This window comes from Anguilla anguilla, chromosome 9 (genome assembly GCF_013347855.1).
Source record: "Anguilla anguilla isolate fAngAng1 chromosome 9, fAngAng1.pri, whole genome shotgun sequence".
Classification (NCBI taxonomy): domain Eukaryota; kingdom Metazoa; phylum Chordata; class Actinopteri; order Anguilliformes; family Anguillidae; genus Anguilla; species Anguilla anguilla.
Genome location: NC_049209.1, coordinates 43,075,361 through 43,097,109, shown reverse-complemented (window position 1 = coordinate 43,097,109; position 21,749 = coordinate 43,075,361). Strand labels below are relative to the sequence as shown.

General features: G+C 54.0%; 1 protein-coding gene across 16 annotated transcripts in view; it reads right to left on the bottom strand.

The window, feature by feature from the left end:
* ncor1 (nuclear receptor corepressor 1) overlaps nucleotides 1–21,749 on the bottom strand; it is a 103,129-nt gene that overhangs the window by 39,811 nt on the left and 41,569 nt on the right. For 9 of the 16 annotated variants that reach the window (XM_035432603.1, XM_035432604.1, XM_035432600.1 and 6 more), the window contains 12 exons: nucleotides 21,350–21,540; nucleotides 20,747–20,851; nucleotides 18,035–18,097; nucleotides 13,907–14,043; nucleotides 13,367–13,493; nucleotides 10,827–11,316; nucleotides 7,887–8,010; nucleotides 7,091–7,292; nucleotides 3,776–4,039; nucleotides 1,475–1,632; nucleotides 739–859; nucleotides 456–551 (listed from right to left, as the gene is read on the bottom strand). In XM_035432603.1, the coding sequence (XP_035288494.1) occupies nucleotides 456–551; nucleotides 739–859; nucleotides 1,475–1,632; nucleotides 3,776–4,039; nucleotides 7,091–7,292; nucleotides 7,887–8,010; nucleotides 10,827–11,316; nucleotides 13,367–13,493; nucleotides 13,907–14,043; nucleotides 18,035–18,097; nucleotides 20,747–20,851; nucleotides 21,350–21,540 (2,078 nt within the window). The remainder of the gene's footprint in view (nucleotides 1–455; nucleotides 552–738; nucleotides 860–1,474; nucleotides 1,633–3,775; nucleotides 4,040–7,090; nucleotides 7,293–7,886; nucleotides 8,011–10,826; nucleotides 11,317–13,366; nucleotides 13,494–13,906; nucleotides 14,044–18,034; nucleotides 18,098–20,746; nucleotides 20,852–21,349; nucleotides 21,541–21,749) is intronic. The other 7 variants (XM_035432607.1, XM_035432616.1, XM_035432611.1 and 4 more) reach the window with 5 other exon arrangements.

The window sequence follows — 21,749 nt, the reverse complement described above, 5'->3', positions numbered from 1 at the left end:
TACAGAATTCATGATTTGGCAGAAGAAACTGACCAATGATGTATTAGCAAAGAGCATCCACAGAATATGGGGGGATCTGTCACACATTAGCGAGCCGAGCCGGTCGGTCTCGTAGTATTGCAAGAATACGAGTTTGGTATATATGATGCTACTGACTGGCAAGTTGAGATCCATTTAACCTTTAACCTCTCCGGCCCAGCGCACACGGTACTTTCCAAAGGCGACCAGAGCAATGCATGGAGTCAGGACAGCTTTCTGTCCACAAAGTTTGCTCTGATTGGCTCTCCGTTACAGTACCACTGCTCAAAACTCCCATTCAACTTCCTATCCCCACTGCCCACGCACGCTGCACTCTGTGCCGCTTTGCAGACGATCGCTTTGTTAAGAGCGCCGCGGACCGTCGGACTCCACCAATCGGCACGCGGGAGGAAGCCAGGGCGGGCCCAGCGTCGTACCTCTGACCACGCCCTCGTACTGCGTCCTGGAGAGCAGCCCCTCGGCCTGGGAGATGGCGCCGCGCGGCGAGCACTCCTCCTGCTTGATGTAGGACGCTGCCACGGCAACCAGCGAGAGAGAGAGAGAGAGAGAGAGAGAGAGAGAGAGAGACAGAACCCGCGTCAGAACCCACGCAAAGGCCCGCCCGCCAGACTGCCGACGGCGGGTAACCGAGTGAGGGTGGGGTGGGTGGGGGGTCACGCGCCTCCCGTCTGGGTTGGGTAATCCTCCTCCTCCTCTTACCTGGCTTGACGGGGTCTTGCTGCCTTGGCAGGCCCATGGATATGGAGCCCACGGAACTCTTCGCTCCCTCCGGCCCGTAAGCCGCTTGGCTGTGGGAGGGCAGGTACGTGCCAGGAGTTCCCTGAAATGGCAGGAACACCGAAAAATAAGGCGGGGGGTGGGGGGAGTTGTTACGGCCCGCTCTGAAATTCTGCCCCGACGCTCAACCCTCGTCATGGGACACCGAGAACAAAATGTTACAAGCGGGAGGAAAAAGGTTATATAGTTGAACGTATTCCAGTTCCAGCTCCTTAAAAATCCCCTTCGGATCCTGCCCCTACAGTGGATCCAGGCCGCGGCAGGCAGGCAGGCAGCTGCAGTGAGCAGGCTGCTGCTCTGTGCCATCATCTGAGGCAAACCTTACGCCTCAGAAGTGTCGAGCAGAGTGGAGAGTAGACGGGGCACGGTTCTGTTCTACTGTTGGAGATGAATTTTTAAAGCTTAAGGAAGGGCAGGAGGGATTTGAGAAGGCTTAAAGGCATGGCAACAGCTGACAGTGACATAAATAAGTGGTTAATTTTTAAAAAAGTAATTAGTGAATTAATTTCTTGTTTTAAGCTGCTCCTCATCAGTTAAGAAAAGTGGCAGATATGGACCAGAGGTGCAGGCTGGGATGTAACCTCCCAACCTCCCTCCCACGTTCCCCGTTTCTCCCTCTCCCCCTCCCTCCCTGCCTCACCCCTCACCCCAGGCTTACCTGGGAAATGGACCCGCCCTGTATGAAGGACGGCTTGTCGGAGGGCTTGGAGGTCGGAATGAGCGGGGGCGGGGATGGAATGTTGGGGGGCCTGCTGTGCCGGGAGAAGGTCACGCGGACCCCGTCGGCCAGGTTCTGATTGGGTGCCGGCTGGAGGACTGCAAACCGGGGGGGGGGGGGGGCGGGGTGAAAGAGAAAATACGAAAGGATGAAGGACCGGTCCAGACAACGGTTCCACACAAAAAGTCCTCTTGCTAGCGCTGAAAAGAAATCACCGTGGATCGTTGTCCAGTTTATCAAACCACAATTTCTGATTCGGAATATACAGCAAATCACCTTCATTTCCAAATACAGCCTTTAATGCCTTTATCCCATAAGACAACTGAATTATTTATTGAAGTACAGTGTAAAAGCATGCACCCATTTAAACAAAAACATGCAGAGATCAAAGAAAATCATTTTTAAGAACGTAAGTTAAGAAAGGCAAAGGATTAATAATTAAAATCAAAAATAAATCTCTCAATGCAACCTAGTTGTAAACAGTACTACAGGTACACACACACCCTTCAACAATGCTGAAATACAGAGCATTCTACCAAGAAAAATCATATTTTTTCAATGTAGCAATTTAACTATCATTTTCTACAGTGTCATGAAAGACAGCAAAGATACAATAGAAAGAAAGAAATAGCCAATAAATGATAATTAAAAAAATGGCAGCAATGGGGTTAATGACCTATACTGGCAAACAGAAGAACTTCAGGTTTAAGCTGAGGGTGAGGGAACTTTTTATACCCCTGAGCTAGGCTAACTAGCGTGAGCTGTTTGATTAAGGGCACAATCACATTGGGCATTTAATAGGCAGCCCTTTGACCTTTGCCCCTTTGCCCTCTGCCCTCTGACACATCTGGCACAAGAAATTAGCCCAGGGTCACATAAGGGAGCCCTGGGAAAGACATGACGTAGCTTTTCAGAGGGAACGCCAATTCTCCTCAAACAAATACGCCCCAAAAAATAATGCAATTCCTACTTGATCCGGCGCTCACCGAAAGCAGATTAGAATATTTTGGTTAAAAAAAAAAAAAATTATATATATATATAAATGTGGCCAAAAGGCAACGGATAGCGGAAATGGCGCTCAGTAAGTGCCCCCGTCCCACGCAAGCGGGCGAGCGTGACCCAGCGTTACCCGCCTCGCCCTCTCTACGCCAGCGAAGGAGTTCCTCAGAAAATCCAACTCCCCGAGTGAGGTCCAGCGAGGTCTAGCCGTCAAATCCCTCCATTTAACATTAGCCACAGTTTTCTCTGCGCAGGGTGCAACTGAGGGCGTGACGGACGACGGCCGTGTGTTAAGACACAGAGAGCACATCCAGCTGCGCAAATGCGTATAAAGCGTAAAAAAAAAAAAAAAAAAATGCAAGCTACGCACGCCACCCGGGGGTAAGAGCATCTGCCGAGCAAATAAATAATGTAACGCGAAGCCAGTAGGGGCCTCTTTTTTTTTTTTGACAGTATGACACGAGACTCCATTTTAGAGCTCGTCTGAATGAGATACAGCCTCCGGTGTGACCCGCGTCAATAGAGAGCTTAATGAAATATTGAGAGGGCGGATGCGAAATGGAGTCGGCCGCGCAAGGGGCCCGGCTAAGCCAAGAGATGATCTCCTGTCAGCCTCCTAATTGTGGACACTGAGTGATGTGTCTGGTGACCTGGCCGACTGCTCACCATGGACTACTTCAGCTCATCCCCAGCTCCCCTGAGGAAGCACCCATCCAGGCTGACTCTAATGCTAATCACGCTCATGCTCCTACGGAATATTCCGGTAAAACTGTGCCTCACGGTCGTATGAAAACTAGCCCTGATTTTATTCTTCCAGGTTGTTCTGCCCAGGGCAGTGAGGAAAGGTATAGGTGTGTGCGATACAGTAATTCGGCCTATTTTTTCATTAAATGGCAGTTTAAAGATCTTTGTTGCTATTCACCATATTAGCATTCAGTTAATAAGCAAGGAGCTCATTGGCTAAAACTGGCTAATAAACGGACTCAACGCATCAACAAAAAAATAGAGCCACCCCAAAATTCGAAACCGATCAATCTACAAAGCACGCCATCGATTCAGCGTCGTGAATGATCACCCATACCAAAACAAAAAAATGAATAAATAAGTAAATAAAAAATAAAAGAATCAATGTAATAATAAAAAATTAAAAAATAAAAACATTTTAAAAGCCGATTGGAGGCAAATGGCCAGATATCAGGATTAGCGGGAGTAAAAGAGAGGAAGAGTGTTTTTTACAAGCACCTGTGAGATGGCGGAAGGACTCTGTTGCTCGGACCTCGTGGGGGAGGGGGAGTCTGTGCCGAAGGTAGTGAACGTTACCTGGAGGCACGCTGTACCGCGAGGCGCCGCCGCCGTCCGGCTGCGGGGACGTCTTGCTGGGGTCCCGGGGCGAGAGGCGGTACGGGGACGGGGAGGCCGAGCGGCCCGAGCCGGCGAACGCCTGCGCCTGCGCCTCCGACTCCATCGCCAGCTTCATGTCGTAAGGCATGTAGGCGAAGGGCTTCCCTGAGGACGACAGACGCCCGCGAGCGAGAGACCGCCGTCAGAGCCAAGGCCGCCGCGGAGAGAGAGAGAGAGCGCGGGAGTGAAACTCAGCCGCAAAAAAAAAAGAAAACTTTTAAAAAGGTTAGCTTGTTTATTCGCCCGAACCTGCGTACTGCCTCTGGGAGTAGCTCTGCCTTCACGTCTTTCGTGGGCGTTCACAATAAACAACATCGGTCTAGCATCAGTGTTAACGTCTGGGGTTAAAACTAGGCCAACTGGCACACGGCTCCCCGTTTTAGACAGCTTGGGGCTTTCTTTTTTTCCTTTGTATAGTCTGCGGCCCCTTTTCAACGTAAACAACAACATTTCAAACTGAGGGGTACGGGGCTGAGCCAAACACGCATCCAAATCTTTGCGTTTTTCCAGCCTGCCCTGTCCTGTCCTGCTGCTTCCCCTCACACGAAATGGCACATCTTCGCTCTCTTCACCTTGGACGGGTGCTGGACACCAAACCGTCCCCCTCTGAGAACATCACAGCAGGGTGTCAGGCGCACGGAGTCTTCCAGAACAACACCCGGAGAGTTCCGCCCCCCTCCTTCCTCACCACCTACTCAACCCAGCTCTTAGTCAAGACGCTGGTCATCTCCCGCCTGGCCTACTGCAACCCCATCCTCGCTGGCCTCCCTGCCTTCGCCATCAGACCTCTACAGCTCCTCACCCAGAACGCTGCTGCTCGTCTGATCAACTGCTTTCCCAGACTCGGCCATGTCACTCCCCTCGTCTCCCTCCACTGGCTGCCGGTATCAGCTCGCATTAAAATTACAAAAACCTAGGAGCTGGTTTATCAGGCAAGCGTTACATCTTCAAGACATCATCAGGCCCTACACACCAACCAGAGCCCCCCCCCCCCCCCACTCTGTTACTGCTGGGCTCCGGACCAATCACCTCCTGCGCACCTTTACTTCCAGGTCACGTCTCCTGTGTGTTCACACCCCCCAGGGGTGGAATAAGCTTCTGCACGCAGACCAGCAGAAACCCTGGTGATGATCTTACGCAGACTGAAGATATAGCTCTTCAGATTGCACCATGGTTCCCTGACCTCCTTTAGATAGCCTTTCATTCTTTCTTTGGATTTTCTCTTTCCTCTTTTAGGGAAGATATAGCTGTGCAAAGACACAGGTTATCTGTCTAGTGGTACTTCCTTTAGTTACAATAAAAATAGTTGGTTTGTTACGTTATAATTGCACTTACCAATTATAAATGGATCTTCTGTGAACCTTTTTTCTTCTTTTTTTTTTTTACATCCTTGTATTCCTGAGAGTTACAGCGACATTCTCTAATTCTGTGAGTCGCTCTGGATAAGAGCGTCTGCTCAGTGACTGCGATGCAATGTAGCACAATGCTGCTGCGCCAAGAGGCACTGCACTGGGCCCCCAACACAAGACGTCACTTTTAAGGCGAAAAGAAATTCAAGCCTTTACAAGCTCAGGCCTCTCTGAACGTAATCCCTAGTCGACACGCAGGAAGTGTGTCATTGCTGCACAGGGCTGTTTGGCAGGGACCGTGTCACAGGAGGAGCGGCGCTAACCCAGCTCACCGTTCCCTTAGACTGCAGCATCAAAGTGACTTTCCCGCTTTAAAAGGGCAGCTCCACTCCCTCATTAATCCACTGCAGCTATCCTGCGCAGACGCTAATCTTCGCGGCAGGTTTCGCGGCGAGCGAAGACGAGCTAGCGTACGAGCCGACCCGATATTTTTTCCGGTTTTGCGACCGCGCTCGCCGCCTTGCTCCGACGCCCGTTCTGCATCGTTCTGCATCGCATCTGAGACGCGGATCCCGCGCGGCACCGACTGAGCGGCGGCCCGCCCGCTAGCGTGTCTCCGAGCGCAGACGCGCCTCGGCGTGACCGACTCGGTTTCGCATCCGTTTAGCGGCGCGCTAGCCTCGCGTCAACGGCTAATCCGCGCTCTGAATGGAATTCTCAGAAGCGTCGTTTCAAAACAGCCGAAGCAAAGCTCCCTGAATATATATTTCAAAGATCCAAAAATCTAGGAGAATTTTTTTTTTTTTTTTTGGCAGGGAATTATACATCAAGTGCTCACTTTGGAGCTAGAGGACACCATAAAGCAATGATAAAAATCAAGCAATATTGCAGCGGGAAACAGGAATATTCGCTGTTGTGAAACCACACATTGCTTTTTCTAAACGCACCACCAACTGAACTTTAAGGCACGAGATGACAAGTTACATTTCTAACTTTTGGTGGTCAAAGTAACCTCTCACGACAGAACCAAAAAAAAAAAAAAAGAAGAACTACCTGACAGAACGACCATCTCCCGCAGAATGAATTATGAACCGGAAGATTTGAAGACCAGGTGCACTGCTCAAATGAACAGAAGGAGTGAGTGCTCGAGGCCCGGGGAGACACTAAGCAGGCTCGCAAATGAAGCCCCCGTTTCAACGGCTTTCAAAAGAAATCCCTTTCAGGCGAAGATCTGAGGAAGTCAGGCTCCATTACTCATCCAGGTCAAGTCGAAAGAACAGGAAATGTTTGGGTGGAATTGGCAGCGGGGAACGCTACGTTCGCGTGGGGGCAGTGAATGTGTGTTGTGCGGTGAGAATGTGTCAGCAAATGAGTGTGTGTGCGTGTGTGCGGATGCGTGTGAATTTGCTACTGCATTTTTGTATTCCTGAGAGTTACACTCAGAGTCATAACAGCGTCTGATAAGCAAATGTAGTGTAATGCAATTAATAAATCTTGGGGGACAGGGACAAATCTTGAAATTATTTGAGCAGGGGAAAAAATATGAAAAAGGGCCCTCCTCGTGCATAGACACACACACACACACACACACGTACACGTACACACACACACACACACACACACACACAAACACACACACAAACACACACACACACGTACACACACACACACACCTCTCGGGGCTCCCTGGACCCGCTAGTGCATGTGTACGTATGATGTGGAAAGTAGGAGCATGTGCGCTGGTTTGCGGTCGTGTACCCATAGGTGTGTGTGTGTGTTTTCGTGTGTCTGTCCGTGCGCCTCTTACCCTCCCTGTCCAGGATGGTGGGGCTCCGCGTGGCGTAGCGGGGGTACCCCGACGGCCGGCGGTCGGGGTCGGCCTGGTCCAGCCGCTGCTTCTCCTCCTGGTGGGCGGACTCGTGCACGGCCTTGATCTGGTGCTGGTACATGGCGTAGCCGCTGAGCGGGGCGCCCAGGGGCATCCCGCCGGGCCCGAACGGACCCGAAACCTGGGGAGGGAGGGGGAGCGTCGTCACGGATACGCCACGCCCGTCTTACAGACACAGGCTAGATATGACACATAAACCCAGCAGTCATCAGATCCTGATGATCAGCAGTACCATCTGTGACACGTTTTGCCTGATATCTCTGTACTTAGTACTCTGTACTAGGCTTTACTGTCGCCAGTTTTATACAACAGAAACGTCATACCATCAGCTGTAACAGTGTGGAGGAAAGACATCACCCTTTCTCTTTTTTACGGGCTAAAGGCCATAACCACAACTGCTCTACTGTGAATGTGGCGCCCGATGTGGAACTTCTCATCATCACAATAAAAGAGCTATGTGAATGACAGCCGTAGCACATACAGTAAGAGGGTGTAGAGCTAGAACACTCCTCCATCTGACAGTAAGTGGCTCTGAATAAGAGCTGCTGATTGGCCGCACAGGCAAAGGAGCGGAGCGGGGACTGACCGTGGGGGTATGGATAAGAGCTGCTGATTGGCTGTACAGATAAAGGGGCGGAGCGGGGACTGACCATGGGGAATATGGATAAGAGCCGCTGATTGGCTGCACAGGTAAAGGGGCGGAGCGGGGACTGACCATGGGGGGTATGGTGGCTGCGCGCTTCTGGAGCTGATGGACGTTCATGGGGCCCTGCTTGGCCGAGGAGACCAGCACCGAGCCGGGGGGGTTCAGCAGGGACAGCTTGTCTGGAGAAAACATCCTGAGGGAAAGAGGAGAGACGGCCGTGAACGGTACACTCCTCTCCAAACTTCAGGAACCACTCAAATAACACACTCCGCAGCCTGTCTCAATGATGCAGAACGCTCGCGTAAACCGCTTTTTACGGTTAAGGTCAGAGAGCAGTACAGGAACAGCGGATCTCACTAACACGCCAAACGAAAAGGAAGTGGGGAAGCAGAGGACCGAGGACAAAAAGCAGAGGACCGAGGACAAACGAGTTAACGGAAATCGGACCCGGGCCGCACCTTTAGTCCTGCCCCGCGCCGAAGCCCCACACAAAAACAGGCACCGCTTATCCCTGCATCGACAAACCACATGTGTGCGAGCGGCTGGAGACCAGGATGTTTTTACTGCTTTCTGGCCATCTTGGCCGAGCTCTATTTGAATTGAAAAGCCCTGTTCCAGTAATACGCCTCTTCCCACCCCGATGGAACCTTCCGGGGCCAAGCCAAGCAGGAACCTAACTTGCCCCGGCTGGCAGGACTCGGATTGTTTTCCCACTCGGCAGCTCGAACGGGAGGAGAGACGCACTCTGTCAGGCTAGCGAGCACGAGAGAAAAACCTGCCGTCAAGCTTTAACTTTGACGAACGAGAAAACAGACCCAGGTTAGCTATGTTTCGCATTAATCCTTGCTAGTGTCGATCCAATTCATAAGCATACGCCTACCCGTGCCTTCTGCGATACATTTTATATTTTGAAAAAGCTGTCATTTTCTCACACTTTCTGTACTAGAGACCAAAAGAAGGATCATTTGGAGAAGGAAGAAATTTGGGGGGGGGGGGGCGCTCAGAACCTTCACAACAAAAACCTCCTTTCAGGATTCTTCCTTCCCAAAATCCATGGAGCCGACAGACAGGACGTCATCGCATAGTTCTCCTAGCACGACGCCGTCCCGTTCAGGCCAGCGGTGCGGAGCCAAGCGGCGACGGCGGCCATCTTTCCATCGCCGAGCGAGGCCAGGTCACGCCACGGCTCCGTCGCGCCAAGACTAATAGCCTAGCGCTTGTGCCCTGGGACCAAACAAAAATCCTTGGATTTCCACTGCTGGGGCCCGTCAGTTCTTTGGCTACAAAAGTCACACCCAATCCAATAACGCCTGTCTGTTGTCCAGCCGAAGGGGAAGAGAGATATTTGGACAGAGGCCACTTGACGCTAGCCCGCTACCTACACTTCACCGTCTTGCAAACAGAACTCTCGGTAACCACAGATGAAGTAAATGTTGGCGAGCAAATTAACTAGGTAGCCAATTGTTTAGCAACTCGTGCTCCCAAGGGTGACTCAGAATCTTTAATTTTTTAATTTTTGGTAAGTGTGGTTCACTGTGATCATGCAAGCTTCTGCAGGGATAGACTTTGTTGGCCAATGTTGATGGGGGAGTGCTGTATCGGGCTACGTACACGACGAAAGCCATCCCCAGCAGGAGCAAAAATCAGCCCCTGCAAACCCGGTCTCGGCCCACACGCTGTAGAGGAAAGTGGCCGCTGTCCTCTGGGTTAGGAAAGCAGCAACAAGAACCCCACCCGAAACCACAACCCGGGCCTTTGCCCTTTCGAAAGTCAGAACGGCGTAGCCGGAGAAGTACCCCCTGTTTGTAGCCCCCTTTCAAGCCTGAAAAAGACAGTGGAGAAGCAGCCGCCACGCTCAGAACCAGCCAGCTGGACCTCCTTCGCCAACCACAAGCACGCCTGGTTCCAGGTCAATTCACACAGAGCGTCAGATCCAAAAGCCTTTCAGTGCGGGCTTTGTTTTCTGAAACGGAGATCTATTTTTTCTGCATGTTACTGCATCCGTATACATTGCACGCGTATATAAAGGGCTCTCAAATTAAGTGCAACTAAAAATTAATAACTTCAACCTTTTCCACTTTCAATTCACAACTTAAAGTGACTCAACTGTAATTAGGTAAAAAAAAAAAAAAAAAAAATGTTTTAAAGCTGATCTGAGCATGGACCCATTTCACGAGCATAAGAGCTCACAACTCAAATGTGTCTAGATTTACTTGAGGTTGAACAAAAAGGAGAAAAGGAGACTCTTGACCTCCTCGAATGAGTTTGCTCGAGGGGAACCTCCCCGCACCACCCAACCCCCAACCCGCACCCGCACCCGCACACCAACCCCCCAACAGATGAATGTGTTTTTGTGGTGCTGCGCGACGGTTCCTGGAAAGGAGAGGACGGGCCATTTGAAAGAGCGAGGCAAACGTCCGCCCGGCTCCCTCAGCCCTAAAAACAATGACTTGTGGGAAGGGGTCAGAGCCAGGTCCCCCCCGGGCCCCGCCCCCAAAGTGCATTTTGCAATTTTAGCACCGCGAGGCTGTTTTTTTTTCCTTCTCCAGAATCGAAAGCTTTCAGATCAACTGTGTAATTAACTCAAAATACATCGCTTCTAAAATGTTTTTCAGGGCACCGTCAAGCTTTTAGCTGAAATTGCCACTTTCTCGCCAAACTGAGAATTGCAAACATATTCCTTAAAGGGACAGTTCACTCGACGCTCAACAAATATAGAAGACGTGTAAAGTATCCTACAGTTACATCAACGACTCCTGTTTCTCTTAGACTGTAAACTACATTAAATGTAGGAAAACGTTACAGAAAAAAAAACAAAAACAAATGTAAACATCATTTTAGACATTAGCACTGCAACTTACAGTGCCATTATAAATGCAGGGAAATTTTATGCAAATTAATTTCTTTAAATTGATGAAGGTTGGAAGTGATATTTTACGCATCAGTGCTGCAGCAGACAGGGTGCCGTCAGGTGAGCACGCTGAGGAAGCCAGAGAGACGCGGACCCACCTCGGTCTGTCAGGCTCCATGTCCACGTCCTCGTCCGCGCTGCAGGTGGCACTGGAGTCGTTGTCGGAGTGGGCGTCCCGGTGCAGCCCTCTCTGGGGCAGGCCCGCGCCCGCCTCGCCCCTGTCGCCCTTCTCCTTGGCGTCGGGCTCCAGCTTCACCTTCACGTCGCCCAGCGCCCTCACGTCCAGGTCCATGGGCTCGCTCTTGGTCTGCACCTGGGCCTCGTAGAGGGGGCGGGGCCTCTCCTCGGGGGGCGGGGCCTCCGCGCCCTCCGGGCTCTTCTCCAGCTTCACCCGCAGCTCGCCGTACAGCGCCTCGTGGGCCTTGGCGCCGCCGCCGCCGAAGTCCCGGCCCGTGTGCCCGCCGTCCCGCTCCGGCGAGCCGTCCCCGCGGGGGGCGCCGTTGGGCCCGTCGGCCCGCTGCTCGCCCGCCTTGCCGTCGCCCTGGGAGGGGGAGGGGGCGCTCTCCGTGTCCGAGCTGTTCTCCGCTCCTGGGCGGGGGGAGAGAGAGAGGAGGGCGCGCGGGCATGGCTAAGTGTGTGGGAGGGCACGGACACCACCCCCCGCACCCCCACCCCCGGGCACACGCTTGAAATGGCGACCTTTCCTCTGGGAGCTACGCGGCGGCGGCGGAGAGCGCAGCCGTGCTCAGCGTGCCGCGCTCAGCGTGCCGCGCTCGGGTCGCTGCGTGCAGCGCGGTCACCCGACACCCCGGCCGGGCCCGCGGAGCAGCTGCGAAACGCAATCCTGTCGCAATCGTAAAAGTTTCTCAGAAATGCGCGCGGACCAGGCGGACGTATCTGGACAACCGACAGGTCGCATTACACCCAAACCCAGATACACCCACCAACCTTCACAACAAAAAAAGGGGGGGGGGAGGGAAATAAAGTTGAGTGCCAATGTAACAAAAATAAATAAAGCACATGATATAAAATGAGGAATAAAAAATGGCTGGAAGACAGCAGCGCTGATACAGGCCGGAGAAACCGCAGTCGAAAGCCAGGGCGGTATTTTTAGGCGCAGACGTCACCTGCCGGGGCGGAAGGCGATAATTTAAACGGGGACGCGCGCGCCGCGGCGGGGTGCAGGCGGGGGGGGCGACGGTCACATGACCCCTCTGTTTCCCAACCCTCCGGCTGGATTTACGGCCAGCCGGGGAGACCTGGGGTCACTCTGGAGGAGCGCCGGATAAATAACCAACCGCGGAAGAGCGGCGACCTCCCCGCCCCCCCCCCCACACGCAGAGGCGGGCGGGCGGGCGGGTGGCCCTGCGTCGGGACTGCGGCGGGCCGGCGGCCGGAGCTATGGAAACGGCGGAGGCGAGCGTGACCCGGTCAGCTGGTACGGCATCAAAGCACGCCCCGTCAGGACCGGGGAGGTGCCAGAGACAGGGAGGGCCGCCGCCGCCGCCCTCCACACCGGCAGGTCAGTCGAGGCTAAACGCCCAACGCAAGCAGGCCAGGTACGCAAGCTCCGCCCCCGGATGGCATCAGCAGCCATCCAGAGACGGCCCATCAAAAGACGTTTGGTTATGCGGGATGCCCAGAGGAGGAGGAGGAGGAGGAGGAAGAGGAGGAGGAGGAGGAGGAGGAGGCGGAGGACCAGGAAGAGGGGAGAAAGAAATGGAATGGACTAATGGAAACACTCTTAGTGCCTATTGTGTGTGCGGGCCGGACGATTTGCATATTCAAATCCAGGCTCTGCGATTGGGCAGGACGCTCCTGACCTCGGCCAGGTGAAAGGGTGCGGATTTGGATGTGAGTGGAAGTGGCCGCTGGTTTACATGGTCATGCCAGCTTAGCTCTCTAAAGGTTGAATAAGATCACCCCAGGGCAGGCAAAAATTATTCAGATCTCCTGACGTCCCTTTACATTAAGACGACCCGACCCCCCCCCCCCGCTGCACGGGTGACTGAGCTTCAGCTTCAGCGTCCAGTCGAAGCTGTTTTAGTGTCGAGACTCGCTGTTTTAGTGCAGTTCAAAACCCACACGACACCCCCCCCCCTCCCACCAGGGTGCTGCACCCCCTGGCTCCGCAAGAAGAAACATCCGGAAACATTTCGACCGTCTCTACGCTGTAAAGCCATGTGACAACAGAATTTATGCAAAGACGTATGGTGTGGACCCCACCCCCCCACCCCACCACCACTTTCCAAAATAAAAGAGTAAAACTGATTTGCCGGAAACAGATGGAACTTTCAGTTGCTGATGAAAAAAAGATGCCTCACTGGCGAGCACACAATGCTACGAAGTGTGTGAATGTGTGTGTGTGTGTGTGTGTGTGTGTATTTGTGTGTGTGTGTGTGTGTATTTGTTTGTATGTGCCTGGGTAAGTCCAGGTGTACAGACATACACATGGGTGTTTGTCCCAGTGTGTGTGTGTGTGTGTGTGTGTGTGTGTGTGTGTGCTTGTGTATTTATTTCTATGTGCCTGAGTACCTCCGCATGTGTAGATATACAAATGGATGTCCGTTTGCCTGTGTGTGTGTGTGTGTATTTGTCTGAGCGTGCATTAGGCAAATGTTCCTTTAAGAGTCCTGACCTTCGCTATCCTCTGGGTTCTCTTCCTCGTTGGAGCCCTCGTTATCCTCATCATCAGCGGCCGAGGTGGCGGAAGTCACGCTCTCGCTCTGTGACACGTCTCGGTCGGCCCGGGACCTCCGGGAGTCCTGCACGGGGGGGGGCCAAACGAGCAGAGACGCATCACACCCTCCCCCCCGACGCGACTTCCCTCGCCAACCATCCTGCGACGCCGCCTCGCCACACAAGAGAACCCCCCCCCCCCCCATTTCAAACCCCCCGACTCCCGGCACCCGACATCTCTGCCCGCTGCCTCCCTTCCCGTAAAGCGTCTCTGGACCTAACCCCACTGTCCCGTACCTGGCACGGCTCAGTCCCGAGCCTAATTCGCTTTACCTTGCAGACAGAGCAGAATTAAGGAGGCACACAGAATCCCCCCGATTCGGAAGCTGACCTGAAGCTACTACAGTAACCCCGGGCGACGGGCGACGGTCAGAAGCTCCGCCCGCCCCTGGCTCCTCGGGAGCTCCCGAAAAGCCCCAGCGGGGCGGCCCCCTCGTACCTGTTTGTGCTGCTGGAGCAGGTTGTCCAGGTTGTGCCGTCTCTTGTAGTTGAAGTAGAAGTTCTTGCACTGCGCCTCGCTCTTGGTTCCCACCATCTTGGCGATGGCCGACCAGTTGCGCCCATGCTCTACCAGGCCTGAAACCACAGCGGCGGGTAAAACTCCGTGAGGGCATGGCCAGGCTCGTTACGGCGGGCGGCGACCGAATCGGCTGGGGGCGGGGCGTCTAAGAGAGCGCCTGTGACCTAACTTAAGACCCCCCCCCCCCCGCGTCTACAATCCGCAGGGTGACATCATCCATATTAACCCCTGAAGGAGAGAAGATATCCGAGGCAGTAGTGGATAAAAAAAAAAGGAACAGAAAAAGTATGTGAACACCAAGTGGTTTGCCAAGTAACATTATTGGGGGTTTTTTTTTTTTATTTTTTTTTTAACTATTCTTCCAAGAGAAGGAAAAATCATAAAAATGTAAATCCAAGACTTTCCACATCATAATTCCCTACAGAAAATTCTCCCGGAAAAAAAGCGTACCAACCAAAACCAACCGAAACTCACCGACGCGCTCAAGATGGCAGCCCGCATCGGCCCGACCGCCCGGCCGCCAGCAGAGAGACCGTGACCACGCCGACGGCTAATCCCGCAATCGGCTTCGATAAACTATCGAGACGAAGCTCAAAGCGTCGGCGCCGGACTGGAACCCAGCCGAATGAAAGCCTTCCCCGCGACACCGCGCTGTTTTTGTACCCGCAGTCCTAACGGTCACTCTTGGCCGTACTTGGCGAGAGGAGCGCGCTGGCACCGTGTCAGGGAACTCCACCCGCAAACAGATCCGATTGGCACATCGCGACGGACGTGTCGCAGCACGAACCGAAAGGCCTCGCCGCCTCGTTCTCTCTCGCGGGAGAAACCGCCGTTTGGGGGGGGGTGGGGGGGTCGGGCCGCGTGGAATTCCTCGAGAAGCGGGTTAGGGGGGGCGACTGGGAAAGCGAAGAAAAATCCAGATTTAAATAAAACCGTTCGTGCGTCGTTCATCGGCGGCGGTAACGTTCTTACGACGTTATGACGAGTATTTGACGGTCTTTTGGGACGGCCGTTGGCAAGGCCAAGTGCCACGTCAAAACTTAATGGGCTTTGGAAATGTCAACAGAGAGCAAGCCAGATAACTGGACCAGGAAGTCCAACAAATGGTCCCAACTTCAATATCCTGATATTTATCACCATCCCATCTGCTAGGTTTATTGTCAAGTTCATTCCAGTTTGCTAGCAACTGTCGAAACGTAAAAGGCTAGTAATTAACAAAAATGCTACGCTTATTATTTCACACATTTTGGAAGCATATCGAATTAAAATGTAGATACCAGAAATACACGTAGGCCCACAATTATAGCAGCTCGCCAAGACAACAGACAGCTACAGCCTACAGGAAAGGCAGCCTGATAAATCAAATCAGTGGGCCATATACATGAGGACTAAGTTTAGCTTGAATTCAGTAATTGCAGATTCTAACACTGCATCAACACTTTCTGTTCAGGCGCAAGGATGATGTAATGCATTGTGTCGAGCGCACTGTCACAACTTCAGAATACAGACACCTGTCCACACGGTTACGGATATGAAGTGAATTATCACCGTTGTATATCCCAGTAAATGTCACCTCAGCAAGAGAGCACCTTCACCAATAACCTTAGCCAGTTATCCTTAACTATCTAGCACTATAGCTAATTTAAGCTAGGTACTTCCGTAACAAACGTTATTACGGCCTATAAAAAGAATACCGTTACTAGGCTTTAAGGCTAGCGGCTTCATCGGTCAACTTCATGCTAGCTAGATAGTTAATGCTTACGCTAACTAACAAAACTTAATCAAATGTTTGAACAAAACACAGGCCATTTTCAAGCGCTGCATCCTCAGGCGACGGGTGCATTATTTCCTTGACGCGTAATCTTAAAAACCGCCGAACGTTTACTGGTTTTTAGACGAAGCAGGCGCCGTCCGCGCGCCTGTCCCGGGTGTTTACAGCGCCGTCACCGCCACCCCTGCGGTTTACGCCCCGCTGTCGGGCCGCCGGGAGACGGAGGGAGCGCGTACGGAGCCCCTCCCCCCCTCCAGGAGCGGGCCTCCCGCCGGCGATCCGGACGCGGCCTCGCTCCTCTCCGGCGTGCCGACCGGACCGTAAAAACCGCGAGCGTGAGTCAACATCCTCTCCGTTCCGGCCTCTAATCGCCCCTGCCGTTTCTATTCAGGAGCGCGGGGGGAACGACGGAGAGAGAGAGAGGCAGAGAGAGAGAGAGAGAGAGAGAGAGAGAGAGAGAGAACGCTAACCCCTCTCTGACCCTCCCCTGCTGTTAAAACAGAATCATGTCTCTCCTAACGCAGACGTGGCTTTGCTTTGCCAGAGTCCTTTTATTTGCCTTTACACAAGTAGCTGCCGTCCGGACCGATGCTGATTCCGTCACTATTCTGCCGAAGTTTATCTTCGCTAACCCAAACAGCGCTATAATCACCCGGTTTAATCCCACAGACAAATACAGCGAGCCTCTTCAAAACTGCACATCCAATCGTAAGTCTTTTCTCGAGATTCAACAGTAGTAGCCAGCTGAAATAAACAGCTCGGCTGCCTGTGCAGGGCTACGCTCTTATCAAACTTCACTGTTTATCAGCTACATAAATATGTGGTTAAGGTTAAAAAAAAAAAAAGTATTCATCCTGTATTCTGATGCAAGGGTGAACTTCCGATGACCTCTGCCTGTTACCACAGGGGCAAACCCCACTCCACTCTAGAGTCACACAGCCCCTGTGAGTCTGCTGCAGGCACGTCCAGGTAGGGCACTCGACCTGTTAAGCAGAACTTACGATATTACAGGGACCTGCTTTCAAGTGACCTTCTAGGAAAGCCAATTATAAACTGTACTTTGCCTACATCCTGCATCTCTCAGCTCAACCCGAGCCCTGGCTAGAGCTGCAGAGTCACGCTTCGCACATCAGTGCCGCGAGGCTTCCAGAGCGGAGACCAGCTCACCGTGAAGGGAAGCTTACGACCCGAACCGGTGCTCTCCTCAACCAGGGGAAAGCGGGCAGGCAACCTGAAGCACAACCGCGCGGCCCTGGCGAGTCCAGATGGAGCTCCCACCGCACTCAGCGCCTCAGTCAAAACACCAGGCCCTCGTGCTCCCGTCCAACAAACAGGCTTTTCCCCCCGTCAGCACAATCGTCCAAAGGTACACAAGAGTGCACCCGTGCGCGAACCCGCGCCGACGCGACCCGGCACACACACACCACACAAGCGCACACACACACACACACACACCACACGCACACACGCACACGCACACGCACACGCACACGCACACGCACACGCACACACACACACACACACACACACACACACACACACACAGCCACACCGCGCACACACACACACACACACACACACACACACACACACACACACACACACACACACACACACACACACACACACACACACACACACACACACACACACACACACACACACACACACACACACACACACACACACACACAGCCTTTCACCGGGCCCTCCTCAGCATGGCGGCATTCAGGCTCAATACCCGGCAGACAAAGTAAAATGATTATTATTATTATTATTATAATACCATAATACCTGGCTCAGCCTCCCAGCCCTCCCAGACGCGCGCGCTTCCACAAAGCGTCTCTTCCGAGCAACAGACGGACATCTCTAGAAAGCGGCCAGAGCCGCCCGCGGTCTTTCAACTTCAGACCGCGCTCGCAACGATCGCCCCCGGCGACGCGTGCGTGCAGTCTCCCTGCGATTGGACGGGGGGCGGGGGCGCCACGCCACACCTCCGCCCCCCCCACCCCACCCCCCGGCTCCCCCCACCCCGGCCCCCCCCCCGCACAAGAAACTTTTCACCAAATATGATCGCGTGCTAAAAGCTTCCAGTGAAGCAGAGGGTGTGCGTAGCTGCGCGTATGCGAGAGTGTGAGAATGTGTGTGCGTGTGTGTGCGTTTGTGTGTGTGTGTGTGTGTGTGTGAGAGAGAGAGAAAGGGAGAAAGAGGGAGAAAACAAGGGGAAAGGAGGGGAGAGGCAAGCGAGAGGGAGTTGAGTAAGAGGGAAAACAAACCTTTTTTGGCCACCTCCATTTCTTCCTCGGTCCAGCGAGAAGTCTCCCCAGCCTCTACAGCTCCTGAAACCACAGGAACACTCCTATCAGCCCGGAGAGAGAGAGCGCGCGCGAGGGAGAGAGAGGGAGCGAGAGAGGGAGAGGGAGGGAGAGAGGGAGAGAGAGAGAGCGTGCGCTGCCTCCTCCTCCCAGCTCTCCTAAACTAATAATCTGTTTACATTCGGGGCTGCTGGGCCGGGCCCTCTGGAAGGCAGGGAGCCTGTCAGCTGACCAGCCTGCCGTCTCGCCTCCCCCCCGGCCCCGGACACCCCTGCTCTCCCCACCCCCTCCCTCCCTCCCCCCCCCCTCCCTCCCCCCCTCCCCCCCTCCCCCTTCGCTGGCTCCGCTCCGCTGCGATCGGCATCCCGCGGCTCCGCTCCGCTACCTGGGCCCGTGCCATTGGGCCGCGCGTAACCCCGCCGAAGCAGGGGGGGGGGAGGGAGGGGGGGCCAGGGGGGGCGGCGCTTCACAGAACAGCCAGCCTACCAGCGCCCGGGAGAGGGGCCCTGAACCTCGCCCGGCGCTCGCCGGTCTCCCGGACTCCCGCAGAGCGCGCGCGCGCAGGACAAATATAGTCCCAGGTGAACCCTGACATTTACGCCATTTCCACCCCGCCGCCCCCCCCGCACAAGCAGAGCTCCAGCTGGGCCGCTCCGGCGCTATCGGCGAGCGCGCCGCGGAGACCGCGCGGGGCTAACCAAATAAAGGCAACTCCGCCGTTTAGGAGACCTCGGCTCGGGGGATGAGACAGGGCTCCCCAAAAAAAGCACTAAATAATGGCGAACACCCATTCCCCCCAGGGAGGTTGGTTCGCTGTAAATCGCAACGGCTCTCAAACCCTCTCAACAGTAAGACCGTCGTTTCACGGTTTCGGTTTGAAGAGGGATTTCGAACGTAAACAAATTATATTACACCCACTATAAATTAAACAATGTTTAACCGGCTGCTTTTCAATGGAATGTTTGTGTGCCAGCGGTCTTATCAGCCGGAATCTGACCCCGGCCAAGGCCGAGAGTCGGCGGAGTGAACAAATTAATAGCTGGAAGGTAAATTTAGCGAGCCGTTTCGGTCACTGTTTACCAGCGCGCGTGTGTCTGGAAGGCCAACGTTCGATTTGTTAACATTAGCTCGATAGCCTGCGAGCCTCTCCGGGGAAAAACATTTGTGTTGCCATTGTAAACAAAATAAATATTGGTATCCAAGTTCAGGGAGCGTGCTCATAAAGAGAAATCACACACAGCAGCAGATGTGCTCTGATAAAGCAGAATATTCAAAACACTGCCGCTGGTCATCTTTCTTAGCTGGGTATATAAATTAAACCGAAACGGTTTTACTCAAGATTCATTAGCAATACCCACAGGAAAATGGGTCAAATACAGCCGTGGATTATTTTTCACAAACACATTTAGCGATTTGTAATTGACTTGAGACGGATGAACCAGACCAACCAAACGAATCTTGACAATTTCACAGTGCTTTCCCTCAGCTTCACAGTCCAATACGGACGGAGCTCGATCCAGCTCCAGTCTTATGAGGCTCATTCAAAAACAGTCGAAATTCTGAAGGCCAGACACACACAAGGTGCTCGAATCGCATCTTGGCCTTTAAAATGCCTCATGTACCAAGACAAGAAACCTCTTTGTGAATAAGTAACCGCAAAATCAATCCAGATAAAAAAAAGTGCATTTCAAACAAATATCATTACTTACGGACTGCAGTATTTTGACTGGTGTAAGACCTCACACTCACACATGACATCAATGGCAAACCTAGGTTTAGAATACGATAATTGTTTCAAAGCGTACGGAATTTCTCACAGGTAACAGAAACACGGAATAGCCGATACCCAAACACAGTTTGTGTGTCAGAAAACAGAACCAGAACTCCGCGGCAATGTCTTCTGGACAGCTATGGGAAAATAAGAGCCAAAAGTACACCCTGTAAGGCTAATTTCTAAACCAGCAGAGGGCGCTACACTAGTTTGCAATCACTACCAGGCCCACTCTGACCCAGACAGAGGTGGGGGATAGTCACTGGCGTGGCGTGTCAAAGCACCAAAGCAAGAGGACAACCACTGAGATCAGACAAGCAAACTGTTAAGCTCTACCTCCTTATTACAATGACAAAAAAAAGCCATATTAGCATATTGATGGAATATCAAATATCAAGTGTTACTTCGGAGAAACAGCTGAACTTGTACAGTCACCACTGAAACAACCACAGACGTTCACCAACAACAGGCTCAGTAATCCCGTGGAGTTCCCTCTCCCAGCGGGAGAACAAGTAAACAAGGTTATCTGCAGCATGCGAGAGGAGAAGCAGGACTGCAGGACTACCTGGGGAAGCCCTGGTTGCTATAGCATAGCACAAGCTCCAGCTCTGAGCCAGTAACAGGGGAAGCAGTGGTGATCCTGCAACTAAAGCAGCTGGGGGCGGGGCCTAGAAGGCTCTGTCACCACCACCCCCTCCCTCCCCCCCCCCCCCTTACGCTTATGTCACGCGGTGCCAGGCAGGCAGCGGCCTGGGCCCTCAGCTGGGCACGCTCGGCGCAGGAAACGGCCCGAACGGAAGCCAACGCGTCGTCTCATCGACACGCCGCCCGCGTCACTCTTTCCAGAGATCAGCCACGAAGAAGACCAGCGGGGGGGAGGAAACGGAAAGATGGTCACCTACCTCTGTTCCCCTGGACGTCCATGGCTACTGGAGCGGCCTTGGCGGGGTCCCGCGCGGGCTTCTGGGCCAGCTCCAGCTTGGGCGGCTGGGCGGGCTCGGGCAGCGCTGGAACAACAGCACGGGCATAGCGGGGAGGTCAGAGGGAGCCAAATCGAACGAGACCGACGCCCGGCAACCACCGGGGCCCGCGCGGCGACAGCTGTCCGCTGTTTAACTAGGAAGGATGTGGCAGAGCGGCGGGGAGATTAACTGTCTCCGCGGCAGGAAAAAAAAACATATCGACAGGGCGGGGGGAGGGGTGGGGGGGTGGTGACCATAGAGACGGGTTTTCCGAGGTCTCGCGAAATTCGAACCTTTGGCGCACGTCTTCGCGCGGCAACGCCACGGGGAACGGGTGCACATGACGCGCGTGGCGGCGTGGGGGGGGGGGGGGGGGGGGGGGGGGGGGGGGGGGGAGAAACGGGGAGCCCTGGCAACGCAGGAGGGCCGGAAAACGGCAGAGAGGGAGAGGGGGAGCGAGGGATGGATAAAACCGATCCGGAGCGCTCACCACACAGAGACGTGGCGGACGGGCCCCGGGGCGGGCGGGCGGGCGCGGCTCACCTGGCTCGGGCGCGGGTGGCGGCGGCTCCTCGGGCGCCACGGTGGCCGCCTCGTTGGCCATGGAGCGGGTGGTGATCCGGCCCTTGCGCCGGCCCTGGCTGTTGGCGGTCTTCCGCCCGCGCGGCGTGCTCTGCTCCTTCCCGTCCTCGTCCTCCCCGCCGTCGCACTTTTCCTTGTCTTTGCCGATGTCCCTTCACAAGGAGGGGGGGGGGGGGGGGGGTTGGATTACTGTGGGCCCCAGCCTTCGGGCGAAGCCCCCTCTCCTTCAGTCTAACCCCGGGCTGATCGGGGGGCGACGGCTTTCAGCAATGCTACGGGGGCTCCTGTTTGAATGCGCTGCTATACAAACTGAACTACTCTCTGGGAACAACAAACAGCTATTTGCGCTGAAAGCCTTTGC